The 16,182-nt window shown below is 36.4% G+C and overlaps 1 protein-coding gene across 5 annotated transcripts in view; it reads right to left on the bottom strand.

Moving 5' to 3' along the window:
• The window catches only part of dock1 (dedicator of cytokinesis 1), a 577,688-nt gene that overhangs the window by 405,513 nt on the left and 155,993 nt on the right, over positions 1 to 16,182 (bottom strand). For all 5 annotated transcript variants that reach the window (XM_072557590.1, XM_072557591.1, XM_072557588.1 and 2 more), the window contains exons 21-24: positions 15,138 to 15,238; positions 13,005 to 13,139; positions 6,574 to 6,682; positions 1,240 to 1,310 (exon numbers count right to left, since the gene is read on the bottom strand). In XM_072557590.1, coding sequence (XP_072413691.1) covers positions 1,240 to 1,310; positions 6,574 to 6,682; positions 13,005 to 13,139; positions 15,138 to 15,238 — 416 coding nt within the window. The remainder of the gene's footprint in view (positions 1 to 1,239; positions 1,311 to 6,573; positions 6,683 to 13,004; positions 13,140 to 15,137; positions 15,239 to 16,182) is intronic.

The following is a 16,182-nucleotide window of genomic DNA, read 5'->3' as shown; positions in this document are numbered from 1 at the left end:
GGAGGGGGAGGTAGGAGATCCTGAGAAATAACCCACAGAAGGGAGGTGGTGACTAGGGAGATGAATTCATGCTGTAGAAAACCTAACAGAAAACCCAAAAAGTCTAATCAATTTGAGATGGTCAATGTCGGTGAATGCATTTCCACATAGCATCTCCCACTCCATTTCATTAGTCCCTTATTGTTCAATACACTACACCATTATGTATAACTAGTGCTACTACCTGGCGCACATAAGGCACTCAACATTATACCCTCCTACTACATTGAGGGTAGTTTGTAAATTCCTTTCTCAAGATAGTCAGTCATGATTAGATTCCCTACAGTGTGGAAACAGGCCCTTTGGCCCAACAAGTCCACACTGACCCTCCGAAGAGCAACTCACCCAGACCCATTCCCCTACATCTAACACTATGGGCAATTTAGCATGGCCAATTCACCAAACCTGCACATCTTTGGACTGTGGGAGGAAACCGGAGCACCCGGAGGCGGGGTGGGGGGGGGGGGCACGCAGACACGGGGAGAATGTGCAAACAGACAGTTGCCTGAGGCGGGAGTTGAACCTGGGTCCTTGGTCCTGTGAGGCAGCAGTGCTAACCACTGAGCCACCGTGTTGCCCAATGCAAGCCATTGAAACTGTTTATCAACACAGTATATGGTCAGGAGACCAATTATCTTCCATAGTACACCCTCAAGCAACACTACAGATCCAAGTGTCATGTCACATCAGTCAGACACAGTTTGACCATTGAAAAGACAACTTGTCTTTGTAGTAAAAGAATCAATATTGCAATGCTAGCAATATCTGCAATACTTCTACCCAAGTCAAATCTAATCAGATAATGACTCCCATTTCTATTTCCAGGAAGAGAGGCCAGAAACTTGAAAAGCTTCATGACAGGAAATCAGATGGGGCAACAACTCAGAAGAGTTTGCCAATCTATGAAATGGGTAGCAGAAAATATGTATTTTTGGATGGCACCTTGGATGCCAGTAAAGTACAGTAAAGGAATGGTTTGACAGATGCGGCAGACTGAGCAATTCAATATCTGGACCAGCTAGGTGCAGGAACTGCAAGTCACAAATGAATTGTAAAATTGCAAACTGGTTCACTAATTGACCCTGAGTGGGCAAACTCTAAAACATAACTTATAATTCCAAACAATCAGATTTGTTTGGTATTCAACAAGAGAAGCCTACTTAAGTACTTAGAAATGCATTAAGGCAACTGAGTTCTTACCTAAGTTCCTTGGGATCAAATACCAATTTCACATCATTGACAATTGTTGGCAGGTATTTCAAAGCTGCTCCCTATAAACATCATAGATAAGATACACTTAGTTTGCAACAGAAATTGACAGCCCTAAATCCCATTTTTGTGGATGGCTTTTATTTTGACATAACAATTTAAACAATATTTTTTTGAAGTGTTACTGAAAAGTTCCTGAAAAATCACAGTTACATGATCTCTGTTATTTCAGTGCAAAGACATTATTGACAGCTTAAAAAAAAAATCAGGCTTCGAAACATTGCATCTAAGAAAAAGAGTTGCTCGCTGATGATAAGTATTGAGCCAAATGTCTGAAACACTGAAAATAACTGTTTATTCATTTGTTGATGTGGAAATCATTGGTTGGATCATCATTTATTATACATAAGTAATTGCTCTCACGAAGACAATGGCAACCTGCATTCTTGAAATGGCTGCAGTCCATTTGGTGTAGATATATTGCGCTATTAGGAAATCAGTTTCAGGACTTTTGCCCCAGCGACAGTGAAGGATTAGTGATATAGTTCCATGTCAGGATGGTGCATGGCGTAGAGAGGAATTTGCAGGTGGTGATACACCACTTGCTCCTGTCCTTGTCTTTCAATGTGGTAGAGATCATTGGTTTGGAAGCTGCTCTCTTAGGTATCTTGGTGAATTTTTTGACATGCATTTTGTAGATGATACGTACTGCTGCCAATATGCATCGATGGGGAAAGGAGTGAAGGCTGAATCAGAAAGCAACCTCAGGGTATTTGCTTTGTCATGGATGGTGTCAGGTTTCTCAGGTATTGCTGGAGCTGGACACATCCAGGAAACAGGAAGTATTCCAAACATGAGCTGTAAACATTGGACAGGCTTTGGGGAGTCACTCATCATAAAATGCCGCGATTCTGCCCTGCAATTGAAGCCCAAGTATATATTCCTCAGGTCTAGTTTCATTTACTGTCAATGCTAAATCAGCATTGATTGATACTGGAGGACTCAGCAATAGTAATGCCATTGAATGTCAAAGGGCCATTAGTTGGACTCGTTCTTGCTAGATGTCATTATTGTCACGTGGTGTGAATATTATTTCCCACTTACAAGCACATTCTTGAACATTATCTAAATCTTCCTGTATTTGCATACAGGCTGTTTCAATGTGAGAGAAATCAGGAATTGTTTTGAACGATTCGTCAGTGAACATTCCTACTTCAGTTCTTATGAAAAAGGGAAGGTCATTGATGAAGCAGCTGATGATGGGTCAGCATGAGCCTGAGAAAATCCTGCAGCGATGTCCTACAGCTGAGATGATGAACCTCTGACAACCACAACTGTCTTCTCTTTTGCCAGGTATGACTCTGACCCGAATAATCATCTTCATGACTCCTTTGCATTCCTTAATGCCACACTTAGTCAAATATTGCCTTGATGTCAAGAACAATCATCCCCACTCCCCAACTCCTGCTAAATTTAGCTCTTCTGTCCATATTTGGAACAAACTGTAATGAGGTCACGAGCTGAATGAGCCTATTGGAACCCAAAAGGAGTGTCAGTGAGCATGTTATTATTAAGGAATTGTCATTTGATAGGACTCTTGATGACACCTTTCATCATTTTGATAATGATTGTGAGTAAACTAATAGGGTGGTAAATTAAATAGATTAGATTTGCCCTTCATTTTGTTCAATGTTTTCCACAATGCTGCTGATCAAAATACACAACTTGCCCCAGGGTGCAGCAAACGCTGGAGCAGAAGCTTCAGTATTACATTGTCACAGTCCTTTACATGACTATACAGTAAGTGAAGTGTCTGCCAGCCAGCTGATTGTTTTGCACCTTGTTGAATGCAGAGACAATATACAGCTTAACCAGTTTCCCTTAAGAGCAGATTTCTTAGAAGGTAACTACATCAAATTAAAGCTATTTAAAACCCAGTGGGGGGAGCAGGGAAGGGGTAGGAGGAGGAGAGATAGACAAGAAAGGAGGGGGAGGTAGGAGATCCTGAGAAATAACCCACAGAAGGGAGGTGGTGACTCGGGAGATGAAGGCCCCAGGAACACCTTCCAGGCGAAGCAATGATTTACTGGCACTTCACTCAATCTTGTCTGCTGAATACACTATTCAAAACGTGGTCGACTCGACACTGGGGAGATGAAATGCAAACTGGGTGACAGCTTTGCAGAACACCTATGTTCTGTACACAAAAATGGTCAAACTTCCTGTTGTCTGCCACTTCCACACACCACCGTGTTTCCTGGCTAATACCTCAGTCTCAGGCTTGCTGCAGTGTTCCAATGAAGCTCTGCGCAAGATGTAAAAACAGCATCTTGTTGGGGACCCTGCAGCCTTCAGGATTCAATATCAAATTCAATAAGCTTTACAGTTGAGCACCTTCTCCCAAATCCTTAACCTAAACACCACACGTTGGGTGCTGTTAGCACATAAGCTACTACAACAACCATCCCATTATCAGCTCCTCAGGATTTTCCCCGAGGCTGACCTTTATCCTTTTTTTAATCTATTCAACTCTTATCCTCTCTCTCTCTCTGGGCTTCATCTCCAAGTATCATTTCCTCTTCCTCCCTCATCTACTCCATCATCATCATATATACATCAATCTTTTCATACCTACACAATCTATTTTTTTAAAGAAGAGTCCAAAACCAATCCGATATGTTAACTTTGCTTTTGCTCCACAGATGCTGTCAAATCTGCTTGCTGAGTTTTTGTTTCTGATTTCCAGCATCCGCAGTCCTTTAGCTTCTTCATAGGAGTGTAGTCCATTTGCTCAATTGAGCCACTTTATACAATTTATACACCTCATCCATTTTACCTACAATATTCCCATAATCCTTTCTACCAACGGTAATCAGAAATCAATGTCAACTTTAAATGTACTCTAAGAATAAACTTCCAGAACCCTTTGGGGTAGAGATTTTCAAAGATTCACAATCCTTTGAGTAACATTTTTTTTTAATTGCTCCTAATGGCATCTCTCCTATTTTTAAATGGTGATCCCTGGTTCAAGACAAACAAACAGGAGAAACATGTTACTTTCAGGTACTCTATCGCTTTTACTATTTTGGAGGCTTCAAGGAGACCACTTCTCATTCTTCAATACTCTACAGAATACAGAGCCAGTATGCCCAATCTCTCTTCACAGGACAGTCCCACCAACCCAGAAATAAATTGGCAGAACATCATGGCTAGTATCAAGCAAACCAGAGCAATTGAAAAGCTATGCAGAACTCAAAAATAATGGCCGGATTGAAAAATTTTTCAGGGTTCAAATACCTGTGTTCCTTAAGTTTTCTTGCATCTAACATACTGCTTATTTAACTGGGAGAAAGTGAGCACTGCAGATGCGGGAGATTAGAGTCAAAGAATGTGATGCTGGTGTAGTGCTTTTCCAGCACCACACACTTTGATATTGCTTATTGTTCCAAAGCACAAACTGTCCAGGACAGTTTAAAAACAGTGAGGTTTTATGGATGGATTGATGGTGAAACTGTCAGTATTTATTTTCTTTAGAGCTGTGAAAGTGACAGTGTCTTCTGGTGCCCACATAGATGCAGTTAAAATGGGAATCCAGAAGCTACTGTCAATGATTTTCTCCTCCTTCACAAGTTGTTAAGTCTCTGCAAGGGAATCTTAGAAACTACTTGATTTGACATGAACTTCCAATTTTTTGTATTATTAGTGTTGCTATATAAACCCTTGAAAAAGTTACATTTTGTTGAACAAGATCAAGTATCTTGCAATGCTTACGAACTCAGTTATAGAACAGTATTCCCTGGAGATAAAGTAGCATTTTACAAATGCTGAATGTCAAACTCCTCCATTGTGATCAAAAAATCATAGATATTTAAAATCATGTGTTTTTAAAATGTTATGATTTAGAGATGCCAGTTTTGAACTAGGATGTACAAAGTTAAAAATCACACAACAGGTGGATTATAACCTGGTGTAATGTGATTTTTAAAAATTTATGGTATTCTAGCTTCTACTTCAAAGTACATCTACATGGTCAAATCTACATGTTCCTTACTTCTGAGTTTGCAGTCTACAATAATTTTTAAATCTGATTTGCATTTAACCTGCTTGACATCTGCAGTCAGCGTTTTTTTTTTTAAGGTCAGTGGAGAGCAGCATAACATCACCACTGCTTGAGGAACCTGGGCCTTTGTCTACTTGCTTTTTGAAATAAATTGATTTGATTTATTTCACATGTAAACCAAGATGATTTGTGCTGATGTCTCAACAATTCTTTTCAATGCCCTTCACTACTTTCTCTTAACAGAAACAATATTGACAGTGAGTGGATTTGGCATAATTATTGTATATTTTTTTATAATATATAAACAAATACATATTTGGACATACATTGATAATTTGTGTATTTTAATAAATCGCTATAAATGCAAGATTTTATAAAAAGCCATCTCCTTACAATTTAACATAAAAACACATTGTTTTAAATGGAGTTGGTGTGATCAGACCAAGTCTACCCATAGTCAGTTATAACCATAATGGACAAAAAGGATCAAGTCACAAGCTTTCATACCTTGATACAAAAGTAGAGCTGTTTTTCCCTGGATAAACACATACAGACAGAGAGCAAGACAAGACGACAGAAACAGTTGCTGCTGTGGCAGCACACAAATAGCCATAAGCAGGATGCCATTGGGAAAGTGGCTCTTTATTCGAAGAGACAGGGTTTTAGATATGTAAGGAACAAGAAATTGTTGGCAAGAGCCTTATTGCTGCAAGTTGTTTTGGGGAATCTCAGAAGACCATGTTGAACAACCTTCAAATACAATGGAGGTCTTACCTGGCACGCCAAGGAGAAAAACGATTGGCAAAAAATCAAGAGGAGCTTGGGATTTAACCTTCAAAGTTGTGTATTGGTTGGGGACATGATGTAAAATGTATCATTATGTATTTCAACTAAAGTTAGTTAATGGGAAGTACCTTTTGTTTAGTTTGATGTACTATTGTGTGTTTATTGCCTGTTAATATTGAGTCGATACTTATTTTATTTTATCAATGTAAAATTCTTAAGATTCTTTTCCTACAGTTCTTTCTGTTGGTCACTGACAAATTCATTTGTTTTAAAACGAAAACAGGTTGATTTCTAAAGTGATCATAACAATATATAAAGTCATAAATATATAACATATACCCAATATATGAAAATACACATAAATAAACAACTAAGTTAGAGTATTTTACATCTGCTTACACTGCATTAAAGACACTCCCAAATGCAATCTTTTTCAAACAGAGAAGCTTCATGATTTTAGATTGTCAGGCAAGATTTACCTTAACTATTACTGTCTGATCTGAAGCACTGTTCATCATGTCATTGATTGACCTGAAGAGCTGCCTCAAGGAATCCATAAAGTTACTTTCTCCGTTATCCTCATACAACCTTGAAATAAAAACATTTTATCTACATCTTACGATTGAGTAACAATATGTAAAGAAAAAAGCAAATATATTTGATCAATTATCTATTCCTTAGTTATTAACATTGAGTGGTTAACATAGATTTTTTAGGTCTATTCTACATGCATAAATACAAATTATTAAAGCAAATAGAATTATAAAAATGAATTTTAGAATGCCATCTATTCTAACTCTTCTTTTCTAGTACCAATAGTGAAATCTTACATAGATGTGACCACATCAGGTGATGAAACCAAGCATTTACAACAAATGAAACTGATATGCTGGAATAAGGTACACTATTTTTTGTTCATCTGAAGTGAATACTATTTCTTGTTACAACTTTTATTTACGTGCAAAAAATGAAAATTGAAGTATGCCATCAAGTAGTCTTGGCTTATGAATGTAAAGACTATAGGTTGAAGATTTAAGCATTTATCAAAATAAAAGCTGTTCAGAATTCAAAAAGGGAAGAATATAATCTATTTCACTAAGACTGAAACATGCAAATAATGAATTAATAATGTATTTTTAAATTGAAAATTGAATGAAGCATTAAAAAGAGAAGTTTTTACTAATAACTCAACCTTGATCTTGCAATAGATTGTTCCATAAACTGTGGGTTTCACTGATCGCAGAGTTAAAGTAGATCATTTATCATCTACTTTCTATTTTATAAAAGATGATTAGTAGTAAAAGAAAATATAGAAAGTCTTATTTTATGTTTAGATTTATTTGGTATATTTGAAATTCAATGTAGTTTTAACATGATAATGAAATAACAGATATTGGCACCCTCCATAAAGATGCTTCTTTTGTTTTTCTTTATATTCAAACTAAGAAATGTCATTGCCAGGGGCATAAAATACAGTTATTGCCAAATATGAATTTTATTGTACTTTGAGTTAATATCGCCTTGAAAATAGACAGGCTGCAGAAACCTATATCCCTTTGCACATGTGCAGTCCTCAAAGGCTGAGGACCATTGTCACACTTTTAACCCATTCTTGGAGAGAATGAGGGAATGGAAAACTAGGACTGTGAATGAGTGAGTGATGGAGTGTGTAGGTAACATGATAGCAAGTAGAACTCCGTGAAATAGAATATTGACAACTTCATAACTGTAAGGATGTTTATCCCACACTAAGAATAATAGTGACCAAATAAAATTCTATGAATCATACGGTCTTCCAACAATATTCTTGACATTTTAAAGATTGAATTTTTTATCATTCTTGGCAATTTTGTATAAACTGAAAACAAATAGTAGGTCATCGTTCTTTCCTGTAAGAAAAAGTAGTGTGTCCATGTTTAAACTGATAACTTACAGAAGGGAGAACTTTATCTCTCTCCCTATTGTTCACACATACAGTTGTGTATGAAAACATAAACATTTAATGTGTGCAAGAGTTCAATTAAAAATGAATTCAAGTGACAAGTACTTTTCCTCTTTCCCGTTGTCTACAAATGCCATGAGCTGGAACATAAATGCAATTAATCAGTTAAAAGTTAGAAGTGCTTTGCTTTAGTATTAAAATTGCTTATCACTGTTCTAGATTAAAATAGAGTAAGGAAAGATACTCAGCTTAATACACGCCTGCAGAACATAAAACAAGTTCTAACTGACATGGTCCTATTTTTCTCTGCGTGGAAAACATTTAATATGAAATTGGGAGGAATGGTCAATGTCCAGCATTTCGAATGCTCTGCTTTTGTTACATAAATATTACCTGAATAAAGTTTTTGAAAATTATGTGCATAAATTTTCTTTATATAATCAAACACAAACATAATCAGAAACTGCTGAAAGCAACACAAAAAAAGGTAAAGGTTATCTTTATTTTCATGTACCATTATTGCATAAAAGAAGGTAAAAGATAGAAATTCTGAAAGAAAGCACTGTAATACTAAATTAGAGATAAAAATGCTTTGCATGAGTTAAGAATCAAAGAACTGTGTTTAAGGTAAAATAATTTGTTTGCATTTATGTTTAACCTAGGCCAAAGCACGTCACATGACCATAACGCATGAGCTGGGGATAGACAGAGACAGCTGCAGTCTTGATCTAGGTTTAGATTGTTTTGCATCGAGTTGGGATAGCAAAACAAAATAAATGTTATGATTTGGAGATGCCGGTGTTGGACTGGGGTGTACAAAGTTAAAAATCACACAATACCAGGTTATAGTCAACAGGTTTAATTGGAAGTACACTAGCTTTCGGAGTGACGCCCCTTCATCAGGTGATTGATCAATCACCTGATGAAGGAGCGTCGCTCTGAAAGCTAGTGTACTTCCAACTAAAGCTGTTGGACTATAACCTGGTGTTGTGTGAAAAATAAATGTTAATCAATTAGGCATGTGGTTGACTCAAAAAAGTGTGGAATGCTGCTGGGATACTCTCTAGATTTGAATTGTTAGCAGAATTAAAGTGAATTCCAGAAAGCTTGGTATAAATTTGAATTGGCCCGTGAAGAAATGAATGGAATTTGAAATGAATAAGGCAACTTTAGGAGGGAAAGTTAAAGAGTTAAACTGACTTTATATATGGTGGTAACGATTGATTTATTTCATTTATATAACAACATTTTTCATTTTTTGTTTTCATTTACAAATGGAAATGACTTATGGCAAGTGCTCTGTCAATTCATTAAACTTCTGGATTTCTCTTTGAACAGTGACAGTCTCTCATAGCATCACCTTCATGAGTATTTCTTTATTATAATTGTATATAACTATGTACACAGGCAACTTAATTTTTTATCCAAAATGGCAACAAAATTTAAAAATATATATGCATGATTGATTCAAAATGCAAAGCAGGATGTACTACATATCAAGTATTCAAGTATTTCATAGGGAGAAAAACAATAAGATGTCAATTTGAATGCATTGAAACAAAAGGAGGAAAAATGAACAGATTCTGAAATATAAATATCTGTCTGTCTGTCTTAAATGGAAAATGACAGTGCAGGCTTGTTACAATTGGTAAAATACAAAACAGAGCCACAACAACTATAAAAACAGAGACTGCTGGAAAAGGTCAGCAAGTCTGGCAACACGTGTGGAAAGAAATCAGAGTTAATGTTTCAGGTGGAGTGATCCTTCCTCAGAAGCACAAAAGATACGATGGGTAGAGTTTAATCAATATACAACTTTGGGCAATCTTTACCTCTGATGAAAACAAATAAATTACACATCAACTGTACTTCTGAAGCTAAAATGGTGAATGTAGTTCAGAAATGATGACACTGGGGGCATGCCAGATATTATATCCATTATAATTAAAATCTAAAGTTTTGGCTCCCCTAATGCCTCAAAAGACAAATATTGCAGCTGGACTGATACTAAGTCATTTCATCTGACTTATCTGGTCTCACCCAAAATATCAACAGAAATGAAGCAATTAACTTAAGCAGTCAAGGAATAGGAAGCTAGAAAAATAATAATAATATCAAACAAAATAAGCTGTACCTCCCAATCCTGATCAGTGTTCTCGTATTGCAGCTGGAAATTGTCCAAGTATATTTAGCAATGGAGAAGAGTGTCAAGCTCAGATATGATGTATGTTATTACGCGACCAGCAGACCACAATTCCCTATTTGGGCTCATGCGTGGGTAAACCATCAGTTACAACAGTTGATTTATTACTCAATCCATTCAATGTTACCAGGATTTCTCATAATACTGAATCTTGAAAATGCAATGTTTGATCAGAAACTTATACTAAAGTCTAATATGTAGTAATTGCCAGGATAGAATATGAACTAAGTCATTTGCCCTTCATAGAACAACACACGTTGAGAAGATTCTGGTCTCCATGGAACTGGACCTCAACTTGAGTAAACAGAACAAAGATGGATTTGGCACAGATATAAAGGTGGAACAGGAACAAGAAAACAATCCTGTCTATGAATGAAATGTATATATAAACTTCCTATAAGCAAACTCAAACATTCTAAAGTGCAAACCTCAAATTAAATTACATACATAAAACAGTAAGATCCCAGGAATCTAATTTCAAATGTTGTTTGCTACTCAAACAAGAAATTTTAAAACATCAAAAATAATCTAATCTGATTCTTTATAGTATGACAGATGATTTCAACAGAAAAGGAAGCCATTTGGCCCATATGGTCCATATGAAATCTCTCCAAAACCTCACCTTCTCAATTCATGTGGCACTGCAATTTTTTTTCTCCTCAGATAATCATACAATTCTCTTTATGTTGCCTCAACTGAATCAGCTGCCACATAATCAGGTAATACTTTTCAACATAAAAGTATCTGCTCATTAGATTGGTATCCTCTGGTTCATGATCCCACTGCCAACAGTCATGTTTTCTCCTATGTATCCCGAATGTTGATGAACAACAAGAACAACCGTCTCCAAGGACAAGAGCCTCAGCTCCTACAAAGTAGCTGCATAAGAATCATAGAATCCCTACAGTGTGGAAATAGGCCATTTGGCCAAACAAGTCCACACAAACCCTCCAAGGAGTAGCCCACCTAGACCTATTTCCCCCTATCCTATACTTACCTGACTATTGTACCTAACCTACACATCGCTGAACACAATGGACAATTTCAAACTTAAATAACTCAACCTTAGAACCATTTTCATGAATTGTATCTGCAATATATGTGATGCCTTTATATCCAGTGCTTAGTACAGGACCATCATAACTTCCTTATTATTACACGATATGGATCTATGTTTGCTCGCTGAGCTGGAAGATTCATTTTCAGACGTTTCAACACCATACTTGGTAACATCATCAGAGACCCTCCGGTGAAGCACTGGTGTTAGTGACCCACTTTCTGTGTGTGTGTTTTGGTTTCCTTGGATTGGCGATGTCAGTTCCTGTGGTGATGTCATTTCCTGTTCTCTTTCTCAGAGGGTGGTAAATGAAGTCCAAATCGATGTATTTTGTTGATACAGTTCCTGTTGGAATGCCATGCTTCTAGGAATTCTCATGCATGTCTCTGTCTGGCTTGTCCTAAGATGGACGAGAGTTTCCCAACCCAGGGAAAGGATCTTGACTACTCACTCTCTTCATGCCCTCATGATTTTATAAACCTGTCTAAAGTCACCCCTCAAAGACAACTAAATAACCAATCAATTGCCAAACTGATAAAGATAATGATTGGATATATACTACATACTCTAGCAAGTCTTCAAGAGCACTTCTCATTGCTATAGCCAATGTTTGTAATCAGTAGGGCATTTATCCATTTCCCATACTATCCATTCTTGTAATTTCTAAACAAAAGTTTTAAAATATCATAAGAGCTCGTGGCACAGTGGTATGTTCCTATCTCTGGGACAGATGGCCTGGCTTCAAGTCCCACCCATTCCAGAGGTGTGTGATATGCATTTCTGAGCATAAAATTTCATAAGTAGCATTGTATTAAGAAAAATTATATGGCTTGTGCCTCTGCCCACGAAGAGCTAGGTTAAGATTACCCAAATGCACTTTGCGCAAGATGATTCTCTGAGGGTCTTGACAACTGGGAACTGGTGGGATGTGTAGAATGAAGGATTATGAGGAACAGGAATGTAGCTGTAGCCAAAACTAGATAACTTCACAAGTCATTATCTTACTGTGCGTTTGAGCAAGCTTGAGGGGTCCCATGTCCTAAAATCTGTTCCTTGTGCAATATTCTTATACATGACAGATAAAGTACTTTTAAGAATATCCAATCAGAGCTTTTTAATTCTGTGTGAGACTAGTATTGATCCATAAAAATGAATTGCACGTAACATAGTACAAAGGAGAACTCAGTGAGGATTTTTAAGACAATCAAAATAATTTTCAATTAACAAAATAAGAAAAGTAACACATCTGAAAATCTGAATGTATGCTTTGATCCCTGAACAATGATAATTAAAGGATACTCACATTGAAGAATCGAGTTCTATGTGTAGAGATTCATTAGGATAGAAAGTTTGATGGAAGAACATAGGAGATCCAGGAGACCTGACATACACTCACTCTCTACAAGTGGATTTGCTACCCACTGTCCTTGATCTACTACAGATAGATCTGTGCCCTTATTCCTGGCAAAAACTTGATGTATTTAACTTATATGTGAACCAGTTATGCCCAAATTCTATGATCTTTTAAGCCATGTAATATGTGCACCAAAATGGAAACAGCTACGAGTTTCCTCAGGTAAAATTACCCATGTAAAAGACTTTCAATTCATAAAATCTATTTCGTCAGCCCTTAGAATATATGATGCTACATTTTTCAATGGATTCATGTGTGCATTAGGAATAGAATCATTTAAGAAGTAATACTTACTGATTAAAGAGTATTCGGGAACGAACAATGAATTTGAAGACATATTCTAAGGATTTCATCGCTTTATAAAGCTGATCTGTCACATTAGGTTTTTCTGAATTGTCCACATAGTTTTTCAGCACTGTGGTAAGTTTCCTGATTAAAAATTAAGACTTAGTTCAATGCACCATTTACACACCTTGTTTCTGGAGAGAATTAAACCAAACAATTCGTTTTCTTCAAAAAGACTAACAACAGACTGCTCTACAAAACCAAATGACTATATTTCATTGTAGTAAATGGGTTATACCAAGAGCAAACTTTGTTGTACATCAATATTTGCACTTAACTGAATGGCTTCTCAGCCATTCCAGACAGCAGTTAAGAGTAAACTATTTTACTACTAATTCGAGTCACACGTAACCCAGACAAAATGAAGGTGGCAGATTTGCTTCCTGAAAGGACATTAGCCAACTTGATGATTATTTTAAAAATAATCAATAGTTTTTGCGGTCACTACTATTGAGATTAGTTTTCAACTCCAGATTTATGAATCTAAATTAAATTTCATCAGCTGCACAGGATCATAGAAGTACTCCAATGCTGCTGTCTGTTAATTCCTCCAGGCATCTATATGTACTCTAAGTCAGGCACTGAAAGTTAAACAAAAATATGGGGAAGACTTGGACTACAGACCTGCCTGTTTTGAAACTTTCTGACTTCATTGCCATTAGGTTCCTAGCATCTAGCAGGAAAGACAGAATTTTAAAATACTATTCATTCTACTCTAAGTATAGGCTGAGAGATTAGCAATAAAAGGATTATGGTCATTAGAGGTTTTTTATAAATAGCTTAATTTCCATAAGTATGCCATTTTATAAACTCTCTGCTTATAACACAAAACATTCAACAGAATGGTAAGATTGGTGAATTTGCTAATTAAAAGAATTAAATCTCAATTCACACTACACTCCAGTAACCATTAACATGACATTGTAGATTGTTTTAATTACAACAGACCTTACACTATCCAGGATAGCATTTTCTTATTAGGATTTGTAAGCAAGCTAGGCCTTTCCAATATGCAAACAGTATTATTGACATAAAAGGAAGGAAGCTATGTTCAATGAGGCTATTATTCTTAACAGCCATGTCACGAAATAAAAATTTGTGAACCAAAAACAAAAAGTTCAATTCTGAGAAAAGGTCACTCAATGGTAAATGTTAATTGTGATACCTCTTCACAGATACTATCAGATCTGTTGAGCTTTTCCAGCAATTTGTTTTTAGTTCATGACTTCTATTTGGTGACATGATTCTCAAGACTAATAACCTCATTGAACATAGCTTCCTTTCTTCTACGTCAATATTACTGTCTGCACATTGCAATGGCCTACCTTTCCAAAGCCAAAATGGCTGCAGATACTGTAAATCAGAAACAAAAGCACAAATTACTGGAAAAGCTCAATTCTGAGAAAGGGTCACTCAATGTGAAACATTAATTGTGATTTCTCTCCACAGATACTGTCAGACCTGTTGAGCTTTTCCAGCAACTTCTGCTTTTGTTTCTGATGTACAGCATCAGTAGTTATTTTTGTTTTTATTTAAGTTTGTGAAGCACTTTGTTGATCAAAATACAGTGTCTGACTAGATGCATACCCATCTCAGTAGAGTCTCCAGATAAAGAAAGGAGCATAAATTGTCCAAGTCAAAATTACATGCAATCAGATTTTCCATACTAGGAGCTGCAGTCAAATTAAATCTATTGACATGTTAGAGGATTGGATGCTCTGGTATATCTATTAATATAAGGGGTGCTTTGGGTACTGTACAGAATGTTTTGGAATCTGCAAAGAAATGTTTTTTTGGGATTAGTAGGATTATAGTTGACCCCGCATTTCAACATTTTTAAGTTTGTGCCATAAGTATATTGGTTAGTTCAATTTTATCTTCATTCCTTTGCTTGAAGGAACTTCTGTTCTGCAGTCAAAAACAAAACAAACATGATCAAGCCAGATTTCAGTTTGCGATCTGACTTCTCCAATAATAACAACACAACAGTAAAAACACGAACTTTTGTCATAAAAAGCCAACTTATCAGAAGATATTAATCTGCATGCAGAATTTAAAGCAGACATCACTTGAAACACTTACGTATAAGCCAAGGTTGCGCTAAAGTGCTTTTTGATATAGGTTTCGAGAACAGGGTTGAAATGTTGAAATTTTCTATCAGCAATTAGTCCAATAATAAATACCTGTATTGTGGTAAAAGGTTCAAAACAAACAGCAGTCACTCATTGAGACTATAACTTAAGTCTGTATTTTACTGCTTGGTGTGCTATTGACGGCAAATTAGATTGCAAAAATAAAGCAATGAAATTGCAACACCAAATAACTGATTTTAAAATAACTTTGCTACATTTAACATTATTTTGCTTGCAAAGATAGACATGATTTTGCTGCTTGTAAAACTAAAAAAAAAACTTGCATTAAAGCTCATATAGCATTTTTAAATAGCAACTTCATAGAAGTCTGCCAAACAATATTTTGACACCCAGCCACATAAAGGAGATACTGGATTAGTGGTGTTGGAAGAGCACAGCAGTTCAGGCAGCATCCAACGAGCAGCGAAATCGACGTTTCGAGCAAAAGCCCTTCATCAGGAAGGTTCCTGATGAAGGGCTTTTGCCCGAAACGTCGATTTCGCTGCTCGTTGGATGCTGCCTGAACTGCTGTGCTCTTCCAGCACCACTAATCCAGTATTTGCTTTCCAGCATCTGCAGTCATTGTTTTTACCTCACATAAAGGAGATATTAATTTAAGGCACAAAAGCCACAAAGTATTTTTTTACATTCCAACCCTCTCAGCTCACATAACCTGAGCTGCCCTTTTATTATTTTCTGCTTATACCCAAAGTCATTACTGTTCCCTAAATCCCTAATAGTACCCACAAGCCCCCTTCTCTCTTTTCCAGTTTGAGCATTTTCTTCAAAGTAAAACAGTAGGTATCGAAGTAAAGAGTTAGGAAAATTTCTGAGATAATTAGAAAGCAACTAATTGTAAATAAACTGCAACCAGGAAACCAACAGGATTAATTTATCAAAATTCCACTTTTTTTCCACCTTGGGAATTTTTTTTCAGAAAAAGCCTTAACTATGTTATCTGAAAGAAGATCCTAATGTACAATGCACTCAATTTC

Source organism: Chiloscyllium punctatum, chromosome 38 (genome assembly GCF_047496795.1).
Source record: "Chiloscyllium punctatum isolate Juve2018m chromosome 38, sChiPun1.3, whole genome shotgun sequence".
Taxonomy (NCBI): domain Eukaryota; kingdom Metazoa; phylum Chordata; class Chondrichthyes; order Orectolobiformes; family Hemiscylliidae; genus Chiloscyllium; species Chiloscyllium punctatum.
The sequence above is the reverse complement of the archived record's forward strand: the minus strand, read 5'-3'. Positions and strand labels throughout refer to the sequence as shown.